The 24252-nt window shown below is 42.4% G+C and overlaps 2 protein-coding genes across 9 annotated transcripts in view; one reads left to right on the forward strand and one right to left on the reverse strand.

The window, feature by feature from the left end:
* The first annotated feature begins 1862 nt into the window (after positions 1–1862).
* On the forward strand, positions 1863–24112 carry LOC130853696 (cytochrome c oxidase assembly factor 6 homolog). 4 transcript variants are annotated; one of them, XM_057735968.1, is made up of 3 exons: positions 1863–1939; positions 2612–2771; positions 9250–9601. In XM_057735968.1, the coding sequence occupies exons 2-3, from the start codon at positions 2628–2630 to the stop codon at positions 9343–9345; spliced, it is 240 nt and encodes a 79-aa protein (XP_057591951.1). In that variant the 5' UTR covers positions 1863–1939; positions 2612–2627; the 3' UTR covers positions 9346–9601. The 4 variants fall into 4 exon arrangements, 3 of the variants coding, with proteins under 3 accessions (XP_057591951.1, XP_057591949.1, XP_057591950.1); XM_057735966.1 differs by having other exon boundaries at positions 1875–2091; XM_057735967.1 differs by having other exon boundaries at positions 1875–2065.
* TARBP1 (TAR (HIV-1) RNA binding protein 1) overlaps positions 13233–24252 on the reverse strand; it is a 65725-nt gene continuing 54705 nt past the window's right edge. For 2 of the 5 annotated variants that reach the window (XM_057735964.1, XM_057735963.1), the window contains 7 exons: positions 22272–22468; positions 20281–20362; positions 17909–18080; positions 14832–15023; positions 14522–14646; positions 13973–14109; positions 13233–13636 (listed from right to left, as the gene is read on the reverse strand). In XM_057735964.1, the coding sequence (XP_057591947.1) occupies positions 13450–13636; positions 13973–14109; positions 14522–14646; positions 14832–15023; positions 17909–18080; positions 20281–20362; positions 22272–22468 (1092 nt within the window). In that variant the 3' untranslated portion in view covers positions 13233–13449. Of the gene's footprint in view, positions 13637–13972; positions 14110–14521; positions 14715–14831; positions 15024–17908; positions 18081–19958; positions 20057–20280; positions 22044–22271; positions 22469–24252 lie in introns of those variants that run through there. The other 3 variants (XM_057735965.1, XR_009053847.1, XR_009053848.1) reach the window with 3 other exon arrangements.

Below are 24252 nucleotides of genomic sequence, written 5' to 3' on the forward strand. Positions count from 1 at the left end.
GCTAAAGACCTTTCAGCCTCTTTTCTAATATACTTACTTAAGGCTAAAAATTTCCCTCTAAGTGCTGCATTAACTTTATTCCACAGGTGTTGCTATTGTATTTTCTTGTTCTGTTCCAAATATTTTCTCATTACTATTATGACTCTTTGGCTATGGGTTATATGGACTTGTTTTTATAGTTCTTTATTGATTTCTAGCTTAACTTCATTGTGCTCAAAAAAATGTGCTGAATGATGTCAATCTTTAAAATTTGTTGAGAGTTGCTTTACAGCTAGTTATGTGGTTGATTTTGGAAATATATCATGTTTGCTTTCCAAAAAATATATGTTCTGAGTTTGGTTTCGTTTTTCTGTGTACATTCATTAGGTCAAGTTTGTACATCATGTTATTCAAATGTTCTATATCCTTTCTGATTTTTCTTTTGCTCCTTTTAACACTCACTGTGAAAGGCTTGTTAAAATCACCCAATACGGCCATATATTTTTCTCTATAATTTTGTCAAGTTTCACCTTATATATTTCATATATATTTATCAAGTACATAAAAAGTTACAATTTTAAATATATTTCTTTTTTCAACTCAGAAGTCATTTGAAACTCTTTCCATCCTTTTTACATCTCATTAGTCATACTTAAAGATACTACCTTTGCATAAACTGCCTTTGATAGATATAGTGTAAAAGAAACAATAGCCCTGGTAAAGCTACAGCAATCCACTTATTAGACTCCATTAACTATTACAGAAATACTTCCCATATTGTAGAACATATGTTTGGTGGTACTTAGCTTCACATAGCCAACCTGAAAACCTGCATATGTTGAATTTAGAAAGAATCAAAAACCAACACTAAGCGCAGAGATGTAAACTGCTTATGAGCTTTATAAGCACGTCAGCAGGACTAGATGATGGAGCAGATGAATCTGTAAGAGAACTAGACCACTGACAGACCTTTATCCATATATGTGCTTTCAAATAAAGATTCTGCTGTGAGATATTCACTCATATATAAAAAATGACATCATTTCAAAATATCTGGAGCAGCACTTTCTGTTCCTTTTAAAAATACTGTGGCGTTTACGGAGTAAAAAAAAAAAGCCACATGTAAAATTAAAACAGTAACACAAGTATTAATTTTACCCACTCTCCTGACCAATTTGTATTACCTTCGGCAAATTTCAGATCCAAGTCCAAGGATCTGAGCTGTTAACTCTAATCAGCCTCACATTTTAATCCCACGAACTATCAGATCTCAGCAGACTGGAACTTTGCTTTCATATTCTCTCACTAGATGTCCCCAAATACCAACTAAAAGGCTCTTTTCCACCTACAGAAGAAAGCCGCAAGGGTTCAAGCAAGGGAAAGGTGATAATGTTGGTAAACGTAACAGGATCAAATCTAAATCAGGAAACTGGGAGCTTGGTGCCCTGGGTTCTCAGCTTTGCCCCTTATTTGCCATGTGTCCTGGGGCGTCACTCGCCTCTTTCTGGGACCGCTCCTTTTTCTTTTTTTTCCTTTAATTGAAGAAGCAAGGACTTAAGCCTTCACGGCTCTTTAACGCTTCGTCCCGCTCTCATCTCACGTGCAAACGTCCACACAAAGCCTTCGCTTCCGTCAGGGCCCGCAAGACGACGCTTGGCGAGATATACATAGAAATTCAGATTCATGAAAGCAGCACAGTTCGTTAAAATTATGAAAAACTGCGGGGACAGAGGGACCGAGATGTTAATAAAGCCGAGGCCGCCCTGGGGAGTGGCCGGATCCCACTCCCGCTCCACCTCCGCGGCCGCCGGTTCCGCCTCCCTCGCTGGAGCAGGCCCGGAAGTCCCTCCGACAGGTAAGAGAACGGAACCGGAAGTCCCGCCCTCCCGGAACAGCGAACGGCGGCCCGTAAGGGTCAGTCCAAGGCCAGCGAGTTCGCCGCGGGAATAGTCTCCTTGAGGTGGTGGGACCTACGCCGCTTGAGCCCGAGCGGGCGAGGCGACAGTGCGGCGCCAGTCCTCGGCACCGCGCCCTTCTCTCTCGGTTGTTGGGCCGCGTGACTCTCTCCTCCCGTTGGCGCCGAGGGGTACCTGGCTCTGGGCTGGCGGAGAGGTGGGCTTGCTGGCGGGGCCGGGCGGGGCGCGCCCGGGAGCGTAGGGACCCAGGAGGTCGCTGACGCTCCGACAGCCTCCGGCTCCTCTTCTGCAAGACGGAGTAGCGCTCCCTGTCCCGCCTGGTGCCTTTGCCCTCGTGCATATATTTGTACAGCACTTCGGTTCGAGCAGCCACCTTGTAAGATGGGCATTGCTACCGCCGTTTTACCGATGGGGACACAGGCTCGAGAGGATAAGTGAACTGTCTTAAGGGATAGACGGTGTGAGAGCCGTGCTTTCTGAGACCAAGCCGCCACCCCGGCGGTGCAGCAGATTCCATGGTGTGAGGGATACGCTTCACAGGCGAGCGCGCTGACGATGCCGTTCGTGTAGAACTGATGAGTTTCAGTCGCATCATTGAAATCCGGAGGCATAACTTTAAAAAGAGGGGGGTTGGAGGGAACGACAGGATGTTTTTCTTTGGCTTGCCTTCTCTCGAATTACAAGTTCCTTTTAACATCCCATGTCTTGGTTGACAGCTGGAGCCTGCTAGGAATGGCAGCCCCATCTATGAAAGAAAGGCAGGCTTGCTGGGGAGCCCGGGATGAGTACTGGAAGTGTCTAGATGAGAACACAGAGGACGCTTCTAAGTGCAAGAAGTTAAGAAGTTCATTTGAATCAAGTTGTCCCCAACAGTGGGTAAGTCACAGTTGGACGTGTTTCTGTTCGCTGTCAAAATACGTAGAGCTTACAGTGAGTGGTGGGCTATGAAATGAAACACTGTTTGAGGCGTGTTAGCAGTTTCTGTGAACAGCAGAGAAAATCTTGTCTCGTAACCCAGGCGTGTTTTAGGTACATATCCGTCACACCGTTGGAAAATGTCACCTGACACTTTAAAGATCATTGAAAAACAAAACATATGCACACTAACCAAAAAATTCCAACCTTCTAAATCGGTGGATTTCTTCAGGATCTTCTGAAGGAATAGTATTTCATCTTGCGCAAGAGTTGGCAAATCCTTTGGCCTAGAGCTGCTCTCAGAAATAAAGCATTCCCAGTTGCCAACTCCAAATCATGGGGTCATATACCCAAAATACAAAGGAGCGTAGAAGTAGAAGAACCAGATGATTGTATGGTGATTTCTGCTACCAGCTGCTCCAGTTGCCTCGAAGACACGGTGCTCATCCTCTGTATTGCCTGTCCTTCAACAGGAGGGGTTGGAAAAGGGAGCTGACGTCACTGGGCTCAGTAAGTGATCCTGTGTAAGTGCTGGGTGCTGGCTCAGTATTGGTCAGTAAGGGGCAGAACCGTAGTTCTAAGTCAGGCCCAGCTGGCTGATGTGAGGTTTGAGCTTTGATTTGTCTGTGTTTTTTCACCCTCATGCTGCTCCAGACTGTAGCAAGTAGTTTGAGAACAGATCCTTTTAGAGATGAAGTGGATTTATGAGACTGTCACCCTCTCACACCTCACATTTTTAGATGAGGAACCTGAGGCTTGAAGATGGCAAGAAGGGTGTGATGCAGGGTGGGGATGGATGCCATGAAGAGATAATTGCTTTAGGTGAACTCTTTCTCTGTAAAAGTAGTGTGATGCAACCTGTCTCATGGGATTACTATGAAGATCAGGTGTCTCAGTTGACATATAAACTTAAAACTGATAAATGAGGGGCTTTATGATTGGATTAGGTAACGATTTAGGTAAAAAAAGTTATATACCTCTGGTTTTCCCATTAGATAGATGCCCAGAGAGTTAACCCCTGGTTTAAGAAGTAGGCGGAAAATGGGGGAGTTTGGGTCAATATCAAACCTGATTCCTTTAAGACCTGGATACTGCTGCTGCCTATACTGTCCTCTTCTCACTCGCTGATCTCTGGCCCTTTGGTCACTTAGGAACAGGGACTTGAGCTGGGACAGACTTCAGGCCCTGGGGTGGGAGTGATGAAGCCCTTTGAGGTAACTGTTGGCAAGTTCCACACCCACCCCGCCTCTACACTTTCCCAGGAGAACCTCTTCACTTATGAGACCTGTCTTTTGACAGCCTAGCCATGATTTTCCACTCCAGGTTGCATGTTAGAATCGTGTGGAAGTTTAAAAAAAAAAAAAAAAAAAAGCTATGCCCCAGCCCTCACCTCAGATCTCCACATTTCTGGAAGCTTTTAAAAGCCTTTGGCTCGACAGGTGGTTCTGGTGGATAACCATGGTTGGGAATCACTGTCTTAGCCCCTTTGAGAAGTTACACTTCGGTCCTATTTTTGTTATCCTCTCTCTCCCCACCAAAACCCACTGCTTTTTCTCCAACCTGGCAGCTAACAGTCCCTCCTGTCTCCCTGATTTCAGGGCAGCTTCTCTTCTCAGCAGCATAAAGGGTTTTTACTGCTAACCAGGTGCTTTATTGTATGTCTCTTCCACTCGTATACAGGATAGGCTGAGTGCGCTGGCATGAAGGCCAGCCCTCTCTCCACGTCACTGCGTCCGAGTCACAGCTGACATTTGTTAGTACGTGCTGTAGCACTTCAGGTGTGTCCTCTGTATAATTTATTCCTCAAAACAACTCTGTTACCCACTATTACATATGAGGACACAGGCACATAGACATGACATCACGTTTAAGTGCAGAGCCTGGATTTGGGTTTAGTAATCTGAGTGCAGCCCCTGTGCTCTTCCCTGATCCACATCCTTCTTTCTGTTCCTGTCATGCAAGATAAGAACCCATGAACTAGTCTCATGCACAAGTCTTATGTTATTCGAGAAACTTAGTCATACTGCAAGTTTATTTAAATACGAAAGCGCCACCTCCTTGGGTCCCTTCACAATTCACTCCCCTCGTTTTGCTCTTCGTCTCTTGCAGCCATTGCCTTTTGGGATGCTTTCCTGTGTCTGTTAAATGCTGTGCTCTGTAGAATTCCTTTTCTATGCCACTCACTTTCCCAAGCCAGTCTTACCTGCGGCCATGGCTTGAGGTACCACGTATGTGTTGATGCCCAAATCTGCATGGCCTTCCTGGCCCTTTCTTCAACTCCAGGAGCACCTTTTGAGCTTTCTAGTTGGATGTTCACAAGGACCAGCCTTGATCTCTGCATATACAAGAATGAATTCCTCCTCGTCTTGTAACCAGCAGGCCTCTCCTCCCCTGCTCCCAACCTCTGTGAAAGATACTGACATCAACACAGTCCCAGAGACTAGGGCGGCAGCTTTCACTGTGGGAATTATTGAAATACTGTTCTCAGGAGGGAGCAGGGTAACATACAATGGCCCTGCGGTGGGGACACGTCCAGTGTGTTTAAAGAACAGCAAGGAGAGAAGGGAAGTTAGGGTCCCAGGTGATGGGGAGCCAGGGATGTGACTTTTCCTCTGAGTGACGTGGGAAGCCATTGGAGAGCTCTGGGTTCGGGGGTAAGGAGACAAGTGAGGGTGATGGTCCGTGAACAGGTGGTGGTGTAAACGGGTTGTTGGCGTCAGGGTCCTAGTGGGAAAGTGAAGAGGGGTGGCTGGAGAATGGGATGCTGGGATTGGGGTGATGGCAGGGCTGTATTTGTTGGTTAGGACAAGGTCCAGGCTGTGATCCTGGGAGTAAGGTAGGTTGGAGGACAGGATCATTGAAGAAAGAGGTCAAGGAGCTGAGGGGCCAGGATACTGGAAGGATCAACCACATGGATACTGAACCACCCAAGAGTTATGACATGAGTGTTGTTAGAGAAAATGACAGCAACTGCGAAGTGGTAGATGACTCCAACAAAGAAGGGAGCAATAGAGCAAAACGTTCAGAGTAATTTCTGCTGCATTGGACAGTGACAGCCACGCTCCCGTGGAAAAGCGTTGTCTTCTGCAGACTATTCTTAGTCCATAACTTAGCTCCATTTCCCAGCCTGCGCCCTCAGGCCTTTGCTCCCTTTTCATCTGTGCTCTCTACTCAAGACTTGTTGAAGTGGTACCCAGTAGCTGTAGAATAAAAACAAAAGATATTTCCAGAGATGTGTGTGAGGAGGTGGGGAGAGAGACAGGGGGAGGTGATGGGAGTATCCTCTGAGTGCATTCTGTGTGAGACATCATGTTTGCATTAGCTTTAATTTTCATTCAGTCTTATGAGGTACCACTGTATCTCTTTTACGCAATAGGAACGAAGGCTCAGAAAGGTAAAACAATTTGTTCAAGATCAGCTCATCAGTAAGGTAGTGGGGAGGGGATTTGAACATAGGTCTTTGTAATTCCAAAGTTTGTATTCTTTTACGTAGCCGAAATCACAGCCAAAGAATGAAGATAAAAATGAAACCACCCAATTGAGATTTACAATGAATACTTCTGACATAAAACAGTAAAAATACAAATTTGTTACATAATAAACACGCCATAAGACTAATATGCTGTCACAAAAACAAATTTCTCTTCTCTGCCCCTTTGCTTAACCTCATCAGTCAGCCTTGTGTAATGGTCCTATTTAGAGTCTCCTATTGGTCGGTTAACTTAGGAAGGAGCAGGGATCAGGTCTGTCATTAGAGCATCATCCAACACAGTCTTCCACAAATAGAGCAACCAGACATCCAAGATATCTGATCCCAATATCATTTTCAGATGCTGTCTTTTCCCTGTGAACCTTTGACATGTCTCAGAAATTCCAGTGTGTCGGCATTCATGCTACTATCCTGCATCTCATCTAAGGGCTTGGAGGACACTAGCATTACATGTACACAGTGCTTCTCAAGAAATGCTTGTTGATTTATTAGCCTTTCGGACATTAGTCTCTCAGAGGTGCCACACGTTGAGGGTCCTGAATTGTTAAGTGAATCAGGTTGGAGAAGAGCTTTTCAAGCAGAGAGTATGGTATATGCAAAAGCACAGAAGCAGGCTGCACGAGAAATCAGCACACTCGGGAAGTGGGGTAGCCCTGGATGGCTAGCATTTCAGGAACTACGGGTAAACCTAGAGGATAGACAGATGGGCAGTGACCTTGTTTGTCTTACTGAGGAGTTTGGATGTTGACCTTGAAGGCAGTAGGGATACCTTGAAAAATCTTTAAACAAGCAGTGACACGATCAAATTGGGATTTCGAAAAGATTATACTTGGCAGTGGTTTGACAGGTGGACTGAGGGTAGAGAAACCAGTTAGAGCTATTACAGCACTCCAAGTGAGAAGTGATGAGAGCCTGTACTGCTGCGATCAAGAGGTGGAAGGAGATTGGAGCACTTGGATGGATAGTGATACAGTCATTGAAGTAGGTGACAGAGGAGGAGAAACATGTCTGGAGAGGAGCTGAGTTCTGGACAAGTTGGGACTGAAATATAAGTAGGACCAATAAATAGCATTGTCCTTAGGCAGCTGGGGATGTGACAGGAGATGTGAAGATCTGTTGATTTGCCACAAAAATGTTAAGAACACTGTTCACTTCTTCATCTGGTGTCCTTTACATACAACAGCCTTCCCAGCTTCGTCAGCCTAAGGCCACCAGGGGTGCAGAGTCTGACCGTGGGATTTATTAGCCTGCTGTAACTAGGGAGCCCACGCACCAGAGTTGCTGTGGGCATCTCACCAACCGAGGGAAAGGAGTTATTGGAGAGCTGGGGGAAGGGTGGGGTTTAGGGGAAACTGAAATGAAGCAGTGCTTCGATAGGCTCAGAGCAAAGCAGTTCATCAGCTCTGGACTGAGAAGTGGATCCGGGTCCTATTTTCCACAAAGATCAATGCTGAATATCGTCGTGCTCAGAAGTCCCTTATTTGAAGTCCTGTGCCTGAGCTGGAGATCAAGACTGCTTCTTTGTGTCAAGGTGCCTATCAGATCCCCCAGGCAAAAGTGGGCTGTGTTCATTCTTACCAAAAGAACTTCAAAGGGCAAATTTCTGATAGTTTGATCTTAGAGAACAAAATTTGCTGGTGAATAAGGAAGCAGTAGTCACTCAAAGGGGTCTCTTAGGACAGTCTTTGGCTGCAGTGTGTCCTCCAGAGGAATGTTCCCTTTGTAGCTGGCTTTATCCGAGTCTCTTATCCCAGCTTGAGACAGGGCAGGGCAGATTTTTACATTCTCAGTCTAAGCTAATTTTTACTTATTCAAGCACCACTGAAATATTTAAGAATTAAATCCTATGGAAAGCTTTTCTGTTCTGACAATGAAAATGTGTGTGGTGTCTTGCCTTTGTCTTGTCTGCAAAACAGCTCAGATTCAGACGCTGTGAGGATCTGGTAGTTGGCCTTGATTTTCTACTTCTGTGATTTTTCTGTTTCAGGATATGGGGCTTTAGGATCCTCCAAATTCCCTATGGCAAGAGGAGGATGTAAACAGAAATAATAAAAGGAAATATTTAATTTATTCAAGTTTTACCATCAGTTTACTTCTTCATAGCTCATAAATGTAATTTTTAGCTATGTGTCTATCTCCCTAAATGTATGTTTCTGGATAAGATAAACTTAATAAAAATATCATGCCTAGTGAGTTACAAAACATCGAACTCACAGTTGATAGGAAAAACAGTTGATAGGAAAAACTTATACGTCTTTATTTTTTTTTCGTTTGATCTTTATTGAAGTATAATAGCTTTGCACTGTTGTGCCAGTTTCCAGTGTACAACAAAGTGAATCAGCAGTATTTACACATATATCCCCATATCTCCTCCCTCTTGAGCTTCCCTCCCACCCTCCCTATCCCACCTCTCTAGGTCGTCACTAGTCATTGAGTTGATCTCCCTGTGTTATGCAGTTGCTTTCCACTGGCTATCTGTTTTACATTCGGTAGTGTATATATGTCAATGCTACTCTCTCACTTTGTCCCAGCTTCTCCTTCCCCCCCTCCCTGTGTCCTTACGTCTGTTCGCTGCATTTGCATCTTTATCCTTCCTCTGCCACTGAGTTCATCACTCAGTGTACAATGTCTTTAAGTCATGAAATTTTATGACTTGAGAATCCTATGGACTGAACTCGCATGGCACGTTTCACATGTCTAAACACAGTTCTTGAGAAGGTGCGCAGGGTACTCAAATTCTCAACAGGGTCCGTCACCCCAAAAACGGTTCTCACTGATCTACACTCTGTAGAGACTCATACATAAGATGCACTGATTCATAATGGTTCTAAAATATAAATTACTTAGGCCACTTGTACAGTTTATATTGAATAATTAGTTACTTTTAAATCTGTGCTTTTGTTTAAGCTGCATAGCTTGCCCTTATTTCAAACACTTTCTTCTCAACAGATAAAATATTTTGATAAAAGAAGAGACTACTTAAAATTCAAAGAAAAATTTGAAGCAGGAGAGTTCCAGCCTTCAAAAGCAACTGCAAAGTCCTAGGCTGTTCCTGAACATGTCAGAAAGGTTGAAATTATTTTTTGTGGACATTCAAAGATGCTCTGCCTGTGGGATGAGAGTAGTTTGAATGATGGTAAACACCAATGCTTGTTCCATATGTACAGCTCTTAATTTAAATGACCAATTAACAAGATGCCATTATTCAAAGGATGAAGAATTGAAATAAAATGGTATGAAATATGATTAATTTAGTAAAAAATATATATTTTAAGAAAAAAATTAAAGCTTATTATAAAAACATGTGTACCTTTTTGTTGTTGGAGGATGGGTAGTAGGCAAATACTATTATAGATAGAGATACAGATATATACTGAAAAAAATAGATTTGCCATCATCCTGGGAGTTAGCACTTTTTTAATAGAGGCATAAAAAAAATGAGGAATAAAATATAATAAAGACCATCTATAAAAATAATAAAAACCATCTATAAAAAACCCTACAGCTAATATAGAAAGTTCCCAAAGAATTGACCAAAAAAAGCACCTAGAATTAATAAGTGAATCTTAGAAAGGTGGCAGGAAACAAGGTCAATATACAAAATAAAATCATGTTTGTGTATACCAGCAATGAACAACTGGAATTTAAAATAAATGTAAAAACCACTTACAATAGCACTAAAGAAATTAAAAATAAAAGGAATACTTAGATATAAATCTAACAGTATGTGCAGGACCTATAACCTGATAACTACAAAACACTTGAAATCAGAGATCACCTTAATTGGAGACAGATACTGTGTTCATGGATTACAAGACTGTGTTGTTAAGATACTGTTAAATTCTTCCCAGTTTGTTCTGTGGGTTCAAAGCAATCCCAGTCAAAATCTCAACAGGATTTTTGGTAGATATTGACAAGCTGATTCTAAAATTTGTATGGAAAAGCAAAGGACCTAAGATAGCCAAAACAATCCTGAAAAGAACAAAACTGAAAGATTCACATTATGATTTTAATGCTTATTGTAAAGCTACAGTGATTAAGGTTGTACAGTATTGGCAGAGGATAGACACATAGTTCAGTAGAACATAGTCCCACACAGAATCAACTGAGTTTGGACAAGATGTAAAGGTGGTTCAGTAATGAATAATCTTTTCAGCAAACTGTGCTGGAAAAATTGAATGTCCATGCACAACAAAATGAACCCTGACATAAACTGCACCTTATTAAAAACAAACGAACAAAACAAAACAAACAAAAAAACCTCGAAATGGATCATAGGCTTAAATGCAAAATATAAAACTTCTAGAAGAAAACATGGAGAAATTCTGCGTGATTTTGGGTTTGGAAATGAATTTTTAGATGATGACCTCAAAAGCACAATCCATGAGAGGAAAAGAAAAGGCTCAGTTGGACTTTATCAATATTAAAAATTTCTGCTCTGTGAAAGATACTATTAAGGGAATGAAAAGATAAATTACAAACTGGGAGAAAATATTTGCAAATCACATACCTCATAAAGAACTTGTATCCAGAATAACAAACTCATTTAAAAAATTGCCCAAGTTTAAAAAAATAGGCAAATTATGTGAATAGATATTTTCACACATGTATTCACAGTGTTATAAATAATGTGAAAAGATGCTCCATATTATTTGTAAATTAAAACCATGATGACCTATCACTACACACCTAGGAGAATGGCTTAAATTTAAAAAGTTGATAGTACCAAGTGCTGACAAAGATGCAGAGCAACAGAAGCTGGTATTCACTGCTGGTGGGGGAAGGGTTGCACAGAGGAATTTCTAGGTGCTGGAACTGTTTTCTATGCACTGTGGCAGCGGACCCATATATGCAGTTGTTGAAACCCACAGAACTGTACATCATAGAGAGGGCCTTTTGTGTGCAAATTAAAATCAACCAGGATTTTGGAGGAAGTCTAGTTTGGAATGAAGACTGATAAATGAGTCTATTATATGACAAACTCACTGAAAGGAGTGGATGAGAAAGGGGCTGCCCCACGTAACTTTGAAAAATGGTGTTCTGAATGAACTCTGGACTGAAGACAAAAAGAACTACACAAATCGCTAAATCAGGAGTATCGTGCAGCAATTCTGAAATTGCAATAAGGGGAACAAGGTTTGTGTTAGAAAAAGCAGTTAAAAATAAGCAAGGGGTGAATGTTAGAATGAACCTTGTGGTGTTGCATTGGTGTCAGAGAGATCAGGAAGAATTCCTGTTTATGTGAACATATGTGGACGTAGTACTCGGCACACACGGGCTGGTGGACACCCAGGTCCCCTAGCTCTGTCCACTGAGGGCCTGCAGTGACACTCCAGGAGCGACAAGCACATCCAGCACCCAGAGCTTGGTGTCTAATAGTATTCGCCAATAAATGGAACCAAGAGTCCCTGGTGAAATGTCTGAACTGGTGTAGAGAAAAGTAAAGATGAGCCTGGAGCACTGTGTGTATAGTACAAGAATGTAAGGAAGAGCTGAGAAAAAAAAAAAGAATGGGAGCATGGCAAAGGACACAAGAGCCAACCATCCACACTGACATAAACAGATGACTAAAGGACAAGACTTCCTTAGAGGAATTCCAAATAATGTCCTTTATCGAATAATAAAGGATGACGAATGATAAAATCAGTGGGCATAAAGTTCAAGAGAAACAGCTTATTAGCGCAGCCTCCAAGTATCTCTCCCAAAATGTTTATTAAATACTGTGGTAGTTTTAACAGTTGCCTCTGAATCCTCTGATACTCCTCCCTCCAAGAGGGGAAGCTCATTTTCCCTGCCCTTGAGTGCAGGCTAGGCTTAGTGACTCGCTTCTCACAGACTGTGGAAAGTACAAAATGGCAACTTTACAGAGGAGAATATGGCAAACACTGCCTTAAACAAAAGGTTGAGGTAGTAAGATGCTGAGAGGTGATGAGAAGGGCCCTTAATCACTGCAGGATCCTTCCTTAAAACCCATGACCTCAGTCTGATAGGAGAAAACACCAGACAAACCCAAATTATGAGACGTTTACAAATACCTGACCGGTACTCTTCAGAAGTCATGAAAGACAAGGAAAGACTGAGAATCTGTCAGAGGTTGGAGGAGACTACGGAGCAGCATCTTGGATGCCAAAGCCAGTGCTCCTGGAGCAGAGAAAGGTTATCAGTGGGGAATCTGGATGTAGGTCAGAATTGGTAGTCTGCTTAGTAACAGCACCATTATCAGTGTTAATTCTTAGTTTTGATAAATGTCTGTGGTTAGGTAAGATCCTATTAGAGGCCTCTGGCTAAAGGGCATATGGCAATGATGTACTACCTTTGCAGCTCTTCTGCAAAACAAATACTATTTTAATAAAGCTACAGAAGAAAAAAAATATATACAGGTAACGAACTCTGAAACTTAAATAAGGACCCAGACATGATTGAAGTGCATTGCTGGGTGGTGATAGTTACCATTAAATAATAATATCAAACAAAAAACCTCAGAAGAACAGAAACAGTAAATCAACTCTCGCGGGTTCCATTCTCACCTCCTTTGGGTCCACATTGACAACTATCAGAAAATAGACTATTTGTAATCACTATTTGAACCCTGAGCAAAGATGGCATATGAAAATTTCCTAAAAACTTCATAAGAATGATTATGGCCTACTTCATGCTTTAAAAATAAACGATGAACTTTATCGGGAAGCTGGCCCGGCACCTCACCAGCATGTTTCCTCCCTGCAAATAAGTAGGTACAAAGCAGCAGAAAGAGGCCAATGGCTCTTCCTCGTGTGGAACCTTTGCTTCCACCCCCACCCCCGTGCTTCCTCTGGACAAGGGTACGGTATTCACAGATAATCAGGGCCGCCTTACTCCTACTGTCATCCACATTTCTGACAATACTAGTGTCTAGGAAAGAAAATTACCTGTTTAAAATATTGTTTTCTTTCCACAGTTGCTTAAAATATTTTATTAAAGAAGCAATACAACGTAGCTAAAAATGTTTATTAAAGGGGACAACAAATAGTAATACAGTTAAGGCACATGAGAAAGTTTTGGCATTAAATTGCAAATAAAGAAACGCAAATTATCCCAGTAGATTGCAGAATCTATCTCATTAGTCCAAAACGTTTTAGAACAATGTTTCAGTAGCACTGGTGACTCGTCTCAGACAGGGCCCAAGCGTCCGGACGGGGCGTGGCCCTGCTCCAGCAGCCGCTGCCTGGTGTATTCCCAGACGAGCAGAGCTCCGCTCACGTGCACGTTGAGGGAGCGGATGATGCCCTGCTGAGGAATTTCCACGCACACATCCAGCTGCTGGATCAGATTTGCTGGAATTCCTTCACGTTCATTTCTGATGAAGAAAAATGGGAGAAGAAAGGTTAGTTTTCTTATAATAAACAATTTTTTTTCCCAGATATTCTGGACGTTACTGGAAGAGACAGGTTAACAAAATGAAACAAGTCTGTGGTACCAGGAAAATAAAGAAGCGTGTAACAAGAAGGTTTACGGGTCAATTCTGTGTTCACCTGGCCACCCCAAATGGGTGAAATAGAACGAAAACTATAGAGGGGCTTTCCATAAACCTTGCAAGTCAAAAGCCAGGTACAGGTGCAGGATCAAGAGTCCAAGTAAAACTGAAAATCTTCTGAAACGTTTTCTAGACAAAGACTCAAGACAATGTTCTTACCCCAACAAGAGTAGAGACTTCTCAGGAAAACAGTACTGGGTTAGGTCTAAGCTTCTCACAGTCTGTTCCACACCCACGATGGTGTAACCTTCTGCTTTTTTCTGTTGCAGATAGTCGATCAGCTGAGGTGGTCTTACCTTAATATTAGTTTAAAAAGAGCAGAATATTAAATCATTCATTTATAGCCCTCCTGGGAGTAAAATCAATTAAAAAAAAAAACATGAAACTGAAATTTGTTAAAAGGAAAAGGACAGAATTAAAGACTATAAAAAAGAACACCCCCAACATCACATAAATTGATGAAACAAGAGTGAGTTACAACAGGAAACATTTTACGGAAAAGAAGTCTACATTATGGATGATTTCTTTAAAAATACAACAGTGTGAAAGGTAATAAGCACAGGAGAACAGAGTGGGCTGTATTTTACTCTTCAGTATTACTTTTAAACTATAAAAGGCTGGACTACTGCAGAAGGATTGATACGTGAAGACAGAGTACTACAAGAGTCTAGCAAATGAGAATTTTAATAATGAACCACTTTCCGCCACCTCCACTAAAGGAAGCCACTGTTCTGCTGAAACGCTGAGGTGCTGAAACTGCTTGTCTCTGATGCACTGAAGGTTGCCAACCACGAGCGCCGAGGCCCCGAACACCTCACAGGTCCGGCACAGCCCTGCACAGGACAAGCTGGGGTTACTGCCGCCAGTCTAAGGCCATGTTCACCAGGTCCTGGGCATTCCTCTGAAGCTCCCAGAGAGGGTGAAATGTGGAAAAGAGGTCAAAAATGGCACTGCGTGGAATACAAAATTTCAGGATCAGAAGATTTTAAGCAAGCCCCTTGGAAAACTGTAATTTTACCTCCTAGGTTGGTTGGTTTATCAATGAGGGAGGCCACTACGATCAGTCTGCTGATTGACTTTCCAAGTTTGGCTGCACGATCCTGAAATACCAGCTCCAGGTCTAAGTCGGGAACGTTGTTTTTCCACGGGATAATCTTCTTTTGAACATCAGCCCATTCTGACTGGTTATCTGCTTCTCCCGAGTTAGAACCTGGGAAGGAAAAAGAAAATGTAAGTCTCTCTATTTATTTACATGCACGTATACCTATATTTAAGAGCTTAAAATGACAGTTTAAAATGAGATTGATTAAAGAACTTTACTTGGCTTCAGATACAACTGCCATTTTCAATAATAGTGACCATTATTAGATTGGAATTTTCTGTAAAAATATTATGTTTTGGAAAACAACATAAATAATCTTTATCTTAAATTATTTTATAAGTACTTGGGGGACCTTTTCTAAATAGAGGGCTCTTCTTTGGGCAGTCATCTCTTAGCTAACCCCATGAGCACACAGATATTATTGACCTCTCTAACGCACGTTGTGATCTCTAGTTCAGGACTGAGACTCTCCTTCCAGGCTCTTTCTCGACCCTGTCCCACTCCAAACCTGAATGAGCAAACGGGGGCACTCAGGTTACTGGGGGTATAAGAGACACGCACAGACCCACGACGCAGTACTATCCTGAGGGTGTGATCACACAGGCAGGAGTTACTAATGTCGGGGGTGGAGAGAAGGGCAAAGGGCGAGTCCCAGAAGTGTTCAAGGGGAGTAATAGTCTGCAAAGTAAGAGACCGCGTGGCAAGGGCGGTGCAGACTGTGGACACGGCACGTGCGCACGCACAGTACACGGAAGGACCAGCACTCGGGCAGTAGTGGTGCCGCAGCCTCGCTCACGGCGTGCGGTGGATGGAGGGACGTGACTCAGGCCAGGTCGTAATGACTCAGGCCATTGTGTATGATGATAAAAAATGTATTCTACAGACAGGAGGCAGGACAGGGTTTTAAGAAGGGGGTAACAGTACTGGTTTTGTGTTTCAGAAAAAGAGCCCTCTTAAAAGCGATGTGGAAGATAAGTTAGGGATGGAAAACCGCTGAGAGGCTTTTGCACGAGTCCAGCAAAGACAAAAACAGTCTCAATTAAGTGGTGCCAGAGGCGCTGAAAAGGAAAAGCAGACTCGCCAAGACCTGAAAAGGGACGGATATGGCAAGAGAGACAACAGGAAAAGAATGACGTCTGCTGCGCGACACCACTAACAGAAAGGGAATACAGAGGAGGCGCGTCTGGGCAGAAAGGTACCGTGGATTTGGATGCTGAGTTTAAAGTGCTTAGAGAAGAGCTCGTGCAAGCGTCCAGCAGGCTCAGGAAAGAGGCTGGCCAGAGATAAGGATCTGAAAGTTGCGGTTACGTAGGTGGTTTCCAGTTGTGGAAATTAATAAAAATGTGCAGGGAGAGCAAACAGAATGAGAAGAAAACCAGGCCAATGAAAGCATTCAAGGGATCCTAGCATTTACATCTCAGCATAGAAACAGTGTTGCAATATCCCTCTCTACCAAAAACAAATGAAACAAACAGAAAGACCTCTGTATCCTTTTCCCCATCCAGTAACTCCCCACTTCTCTGCTCCACTTCAGGCAGAACTCAGATCGGATGTCCAGGTGCCCTGTGCCTCTCTCCCCTCCTCCCAGTCAGGCTGGCCCCTCCACCCTGAAATGGCTCTTGTCACTGTTTTTTGACCCCCAGTCCACATGTGCTGCTCCCTCTTTTGGGGAAGCTCTTCCCGGACACTGTCTCTGACTTGCTCTCAACTCATGTCTGCCTCTGCTCAATGTCAGCTCCTTCAAAAGCTCTTTTTAATTCTCTGTCACACTATCTCCTTACTCTGCTTTATTTTCTCCATAGTACTTTTTACTACCTGACATCTTATCTGCTTGTTTAGGGTTGTCCCCCTGTAGGGATGTAAGCACCCTTGAGGGCAGGGCCTTTGTCTTGTGTTCAGCCCGCAGGAGGCAATCGTGACTCTTTGTTGACTGAGTAAATACATTTAAGGTGATAGTCTTAAAATTCATTCCTGAACCATCTAGGGTATTTGATTAAAAAAATGCACTTTCCTAGAACTCTCCTCCAGACATACTGAGTTAAAATCTAAGGGTGGGACCCAAGAATCTGCATTTTTAACAAGTTTGTCCAGGGGACTCTTGACAACACTAAAATTTTAGAGAAGTATAACATGAGGGACAAGGGAGGGGAGCTCCAAGGAGAGTGAGAAAAGTCAGATGAGGAGGAAGATCAAGGTAGCAAGAAACGAGCAAATAATCCCACAAAAAGGTCAGGTATGGCAAGAAAAGAGCATCTGTTTAGATTTTGTAAAGAAGTAGATATAGACAATTTCTGCTTTTCTGAAAGACATTTCAGTGGTGGTCCTGGGTTGGGGAAGTCAGACTGAGGATAAAATGTGCGTGACAGAAATGCTGAGTCAGATCACTGCTACACATCTCTTAAGGCTAGTTGTGATTTTAAAAATGCCTGGGGGACTCGATGCCTGGTTTCGGGGGGCAGCTGGATTGTGAAGGGGAGGAGGAGGTGAGCAAGAGGGAAAGGTGGGTCCTAGAGAAAGCTGAAGGGAAGCGGGGTGTGAAAAGAGAGCTGGAGCCCGTAGGGGGAAGACGGGTAAGAGATGAGTGACTTCAGCCAGACCAGACCAAGCAGGGAAGGCAGAGCTCTACTTCATTTCCAAATGGATCAAGAAAAGAGATTTCTTAATTTGGCCCTTTATAAAATCTACTTTTTTTTTTTCAGAAATATGTAGTAGAAGAGACATGAATATTAATTAATAGTACTTCAAAGAAGACTGAAGCCTTTTGCTTTATCCAGTAAAGCAGATTAGGCTCTCTTTGGCTTTTAAGAGCAAAGCCAAGGTCAACTAAAAGTACTAGTCATAGAGATACCACACGTTCTGTCTTTTCTCTAAGTGGAGGAGCAGAGTTCACATCAATAAAAAAGCGATACTATCAACCGCCTGCTCTAAACAACGTATATCAGTGAGCCTGACCGAGGCAATGGGGCAAAAAATAAAACAAGAATTCTTCTTACCTATGTCCTGCTGGGACCAGTCACCTGGTTTTAGTTCACAAAGCTGAGTGGGAGAAAGGTACCACTGAAATCCTGCCTCTACAGGAATATCAGTGAACCTGGTGAATTTACCAATGGCAATCCACTCGTCCTCGACAAGGCCGGAAAGGCGTGGAAGGATGTAAAATATGGTCTGAAAGGAGAATTGTAAAATCTAAATTTTTTGCCTTAAAAATAACAAAGAAATACATGATAACATGTTTAAAGTACAACTTATTTAATCCTACTGACATATTCTCCCAAACTATCACATCTGATCAAGTTACACACTTTCATTTATAGCTTGTAGCCAAGTGTCTATCTATATTTCTTATCTTCTCTAAGAAATTAAGGAATTAACTTAGGAAACCCTTGAGAGATGCAGATCTTCCACTACAGTATTTCTGACTGTATGTAATGTACACCGTGCTCTTAAAACAAGCAAGAAGTGTTTTGGAATTAATCAGCATTAATGATGGACAACATGTGCATAAATGCTATTTATCAACAACCAAACACCTCTGTAAGCAATCAAGTTCAAGCTCTTGTGATGCCAAATCTTTACTCTCACTGCCAATATACAAATTTACAATCTAGATTATCTGCCTCAACTGTATCTTAGCTGTGTGACATTACTCAAGCCATTAGCCTTTCTCAGCTTCAAATTCCTCACTGGTAAAATGAGGGTGAAATCAGGTTAAAATAGCATATGAAAGTGATCTGTAAACTGCACTGTGTGACACCGCTGTAAGAGTTTTTTATCATGAATGGATGTTGAATTTTATCAATGCTTTTTCTGCATCTATTGAGATGATCGTGTGGTTTTTGTCTTTTCTTTTGTTGGTGTGGTGTATCACACTGATTGATTTGTGTATCATGAACCACCCTTGTGACCCTGGGATGAATCCAAGCTGGTCGTGGTGTCTGATCTTTTTTATGTGTTGTTAGATTCCGTTTGCTAACATGACACCACTATTAAATAGCAGTTGTTTAACCATTACATGACAATCCTCCTTCCCTTTTCTTACCTACGACAAGAAAACAGAGGTCCAGATAATCCTCAAAGGTGAAAAGTCACGTAAGAAGCAGAAGCACAGGAGGCAATTTAGAAATGAAATAATAAACTTATAACAACGTGCAAGTCTTCATAAAAGTTTTTAGAATGAATATGGTTTTCTCTCTGTTAGCAATATTTGTGCAAATTCAAACTGGCATAATGGATGCAACTAAGTGTTTATTAAGTAGGTACTAAGTATAGCTCCAAACGTACAGAGAGACAGAGTTCTTGTGAGCCATTATTTTATTGACACATACAGTTATGGTTCGTATAATTAATGGAGAATAAAATATATGAAATATATGAGGGTAAGGCAGTCAAAGTCAGGATGAAGGAAAAGGGGAAACAAGGGACTTACTCCTGCTGGAGGACTGAATAGAAAAGGCTTACTTAGCACTAGACAGTTATTAAGAGTCCTTCAGAAAGATGTCAAACAAAGCATTCTGGGCGCTAAAGGACACAGAACAGAGCAGGTTAAAATTTGAAAAATCCTAAATAATTTTTGCAATGAAGCAACAGAAAGTACACAATAATGTTCTATGATGACTCTCTCACAATATGTAGATCTGTATTTTTTTTTTTTAAAAGCCCAGCTTATTAGTAATCGCACATACACAAAACCCAACAACAAAAAGACTGCTTATGGATAGCAGCTAAAGTTACTGATACTTCCAAGTTCCTTAGAGGAAAAGTCCTAGAACACATGTTTTAAATTCAAAGAACATTATAATTATATTCAAAAAAGGGAGAAAGTAGTATCATATATACAAACTTTAATAATCTATATATTAAGTTAATTCACATGCTAAATGTAATAAATAAGTTTATGGTTCTTAAAATTATATAAGCACACTCTATTATGATCAGTGTGGTGGTGCATCATTTGCTATAGAATTTTGTTCATCCAGAACCTAAAATATGCACTAAACAAAGGAGTTCTTTCATAACAATGGGCTTCATTACAACAAATCTCACCTGCACAAATGTTCTCACTCACTTCCTTTTAATGTCAGAACAGATTTCTGTTCAGAGTTAAATATTCCCCCTTCCAGTGTTTACAAGCCAGACACTGCCTGAGAAACAGAAAGTGAAAATGACTAGCCAATTTTCACTGCTGAAGAGTGAAGCGCGAGCAAGCCATCTGCACGAGGTGACAAAATTACACTGAGAACTTCACGATGTGAAGGTGGTGCTGTAGGGACAGTTAACCTCATTACACCTTCAACAACCGCAGCAGAAAGGAGGCACTGGGACTAAAGATTCGGAAGAGAATTTGCAAATGATATTCTCTGCTCACCTCCAGACAGTAATCCTTAAGTGGGTGAAATGTTGCAAAAAAGAAATGCTCCTGGATGCGTTGCCAATTCTTCTTTGCGTTCCTAAGGGTTAAAAATACGTATGAGGTACAGACAAGTGGTAGGGGGAAGACCAGTTAGATCTCTTGAAGAGGTACTGCAGAATTTAGAATGAATGGAAAATCTTGTGAATTTTATCCCAAGATTTATACACCCCTATTTCTAAGATCGACATCCTTTAAAAGCTGACCCTAAATTTGACCTTTTGAAATGAAACTCAAAGACAAATAACTCTTTCACACTGTTTGTCCTACAACAAACAATGATTCAATAAGAATGAAACTCAGGTCTCCACTCCATCAAAGACACGGTTTTCAACAGACAGCGATGGGAAAATCGCACATGGACAGCTGCCACGGGAACTACTCACGTGCTTGGGCAAAAAGAATTCTAAAAGGGAACCGTGTAAGAAATCTAGGCTGGGATCCTTACGTCTCTCTCTCTCTGGTCATAAATGACTTTTTTTTTTTTGGCTGTGCCACGGGGCGTGTGGAATCTTAGTTCCCTGACCAGGGATCAAACCCGAGGCCCCTGCAGAGGAAGCGCAGAGTCCTAACCTCGGGACTGCCAGGGAAGTCCCCATAAGTCACTGTTTCTACTCTGAAGATTCACAACACGCCGCCAAACTGTACCAGCTTTCATAAGCCAAATGCAAGTAACAGGTTTTAAATACTTGAACACACACAAACAACAAAACCCCCCAATTTGTCAAGTTTTAGAAGGTAAAAGAGGCAGGAATAGAAATTACAAAGTGTGGCACCACTGGCAGGTTTCAGTTCAAATTCATGATGAACAACCCAAAAGCCAAGCAGCGATTTCAAGACGGCTTCCTGGCAAGCTCATTCTCTGGCTCCGGCCAACGCACCTTCTTCACCCTGAGCTCCCAGCCCCTCCGGTCACTGCAGTCCGGGCCTCAGCATCAGTGGGGTGAGAATAGGAGACCTCCTTACACACCTGTCATCTTTATCCCTGAGCTTTCAAGAGTATCTTCAAAGGACAACTGCCTGGATGTCCTGAGCTCCCATCTGCCTGGGTTTTGCTCTAAGGCCTGCACCCTGCCCTATTCCATCCACAGCAGCCTTTGATATTGAGCATCTGAGTAGGACTTTGTTTGGGAATAAAGAAGTTCTCTTAGAAAAGAAAAAGGGGACTTCCCTGGTGGTGCACTGGTTAAGAATCCACCTGCCAATGCAGGGGACACAGGTTTGATTCCTGGTCTGGGAAGATCCCACATGCTGTGGAGCAACTAAGCACGTGTGCCACAACTACTGAGCCTGCTCTCTAGAGCCTGCAAGCCATAACTACTGAGCCCGTGAGCCACAACTATTGAGCCCATGTGCCACAACTACTGAGCCCATGTGCCACAACTACTGAAGCCTGTGTGCCTAGAGCCCGTGCTCTGCAACAAGAGAAGCCACAGCACTGAGAAGCCCACGCACAACAATGAAGAGTAGCCCCCACTCTCCACAACTAGAGAAAGCCCGCGCACAGCAACGAAGACCCAACACAGCCAATAAATAAAATAAATAACTTAGCTTAAAAAAAAATTCATTTAAGAAAAAGGAAAGAGCTTCCAGCTTTAACCCGGACATCTGAGGAGTTACGAGCATGACTTTGAAGTCAGGTCACGCTGCCTCTCAGCAGTTCTTTGACAACAGAGGATGATGACATTTGGCTGCACTGAAGAGAAACATCTCAAATATGCCTAAATTAAAGATCAAGGATAAAAAAGCAAAAAAAAAAAAAAAGGCTAATGATGGAGCTGACAGCACTTAGAACTGTAATTAAACTGCACATCAAACAGCGAGCTGCTTAAATGCCGCCTAACGCGAGCTCTGTGCGCGGCAGCGTGACGGGCTAAAGAGAGGGGTACCGCCACGTCCTCTCCGCGTGCTCTGCTGGGCCGAGGGGGGCAGGGACAAGGCCTGCTTACCCTGCTCCATGCGTGATTTCCACTTGATTCAGACTGGATTCAATAACAGAAGTCAAAGCATCAAGTTCTTCAATGTGCAATGTCTTACACATGCTCCAGATTTTCTTAAGAGCAACTAGGGCATACAGTCGAATGCTAAAATTGTGATTGAAACACCAGTGCAGCACGATAATAAGGGCTTGCTTCAGAATTAGTTTCTGAAAAAAAAGGAGAAACATTCTTCAAATGTAAATCTGGATCATTTTACCCCTGACTGTATGACCATAAACAAGGTCTACAGGTGATGAGAATGCTACAAAGTGAATCCTATCTCACTGGTTTCACACTGTCATTCTCAGACAGCTCAGATACACTGGCAGGGGCAGTTTCCTCAAGAAGGAAGGTATCCTCCCAGCTCTTTAGTTTTTATTTACAATGCTGCTACACGTTTTCCACTAGACTCCAGTACCTAGGTTAACCTTAACGAAGTACTTCTCTCAACAGACAGTAAGCAAATCTCTTCCCTGCACATGTTTAAAACAGAAAGATAACATCTGGTATTATCTGATGCTAGAGCTTTCTTACTCATACCAGAAGGTGCTAACACAAGTTTTCACAGAACTGTAACTAACACACTGCCATCTGGCTGACAGACACTGTAACACACCATCAAGTTCAAGATATCATGGTTTGTGAGGTTAAAGTGTGGTAGGGAGATAGGTCTGTTCTTAAGATTGATGAAACAGGTTAACAACGAAATTGATTGTTACTGTGCTTAAAGGCTACACTTTGAAAAATTCTAGGAAACCTATTCCCCCCAATATTTTTACCTCACTTTCAACACCAAACAACATTTATTTCAGACAGTTGACCAGTGAACGACAGGGGTTGGAACTGTGAAGGTCCACATACACGTGGATTTTTTTCACTAGATACGTACTGCAGTGCTGCATGTTCTGTGGCTGGTTGAATCTGCAGATACAGATGAGGAACCCTGTATTACGGCTACTGCAGTTATACGTGGACTTTCCACTGTACGGAGTCAGTGCCCCTAACTCCTGTATTGACCGAGGGTCAAATGTATTAACTTTCTCCCAGAGTTTACAACATATCAGTACATTCTATGTAGATTCAATAATTTAAGACTCTCGCTCTAAATCATTACTTGTGGGTTTTCCTGTTTTCCTGAATTCTTCGCCGTTGCCATAGTGATTAACCAGAATTATCTAGGGAAAACGCTTTAAACCTGAGAAAGATGAAGAGCTGGCCTTCACACTCCGAATAATGACAGTCATCTTATATACACCTTCAATAACACAGTGGCTTTTAATACTCTGACCATGAGTTTCTTTGTATAAGCATTTGTTAAATAACTCTGCCAGCCAAGGAACAGTTACATGCAATAAGGGGAGTCCTATTTAAATAATCTTGTGTAAATCCTTGTATAAAATTAAGAATCCTATCATTAACAGTTGCCCATTTTTGCAGTGGTTAAGAATCCACCTGCCAATGCAGGGGACAGGGGTTTGATCCCTGGTCCAGGAAGATCCCACATGCCTCAGAGAAATGAAGCCCGTGTGCCACAACTACTGAGATTGCGCTCTAAAGCCCGCGTGCTGCAACTACTGAAGCCCACGTGCCTAGAGCCTGTGCTCCAGAACAAGAGAAGCCACCACGAGAAGCCTGCACACGGCAACGAAGAGTAGCCCCCGCTTGCTGCAACTGAAGAAAGCCCGTGTGCAGCAACAAAGACCCAACAGAGCCAAAAAATTAAAAAAAAAAAAAAAAAAGTTGCCCATTAGTTTGTGTAGAGATTTAATGTGCTCAGGCGTATCTCAGTGTGTGCGTGGATGTGGGTAACAGCTTACCGTGCACCTGTGTCTGTGTGTGAGCCATTAGGAGGGGAGTGGATGGGAAGGGGAAAAACTGCAAAACACACAAGGAATACTCTACATGAAAAAAATTAGTACAAATGTATAAATTCTATTTTGATAGTCAAGTC

The sequence above is a fragment of the Hippopotamus amphibius genome, chromosome 5 (genome assembly GCF_030028045.1).
Source record: "Hippopotamus amphibius kiboko isolate mHipAmp2 chromosome 5, mHipAmp2.hap2, whole genome shotgun sequence".
Classification (NCBI taxonomy): Eukaryota; Metazoa; Chordata; class Mammalia; order Artiodactyla; family Hippopotamidae; genus Hippopotamus; species Hippopotamus amphibius.

What these genes read in the sequence shown, in the direction of transcription:
- LOC130853696 (XM_057735968.1), top strand. Translation starts at nt 2,628, where the DNA reads ATGGCAGCCCCATCTATGAAAGAAAGGCAGGCTTGCTGGGGAGCCCGG. An exon ending in CAAGTTGTCCCCAACAGTGG is followed by an intron (nt 2,772 to 9,249) that starts GTAAGTCACAGT and finishes TCTTCTCAACAG; the next exon opens with ATAAAATATTTTGATAAAAG.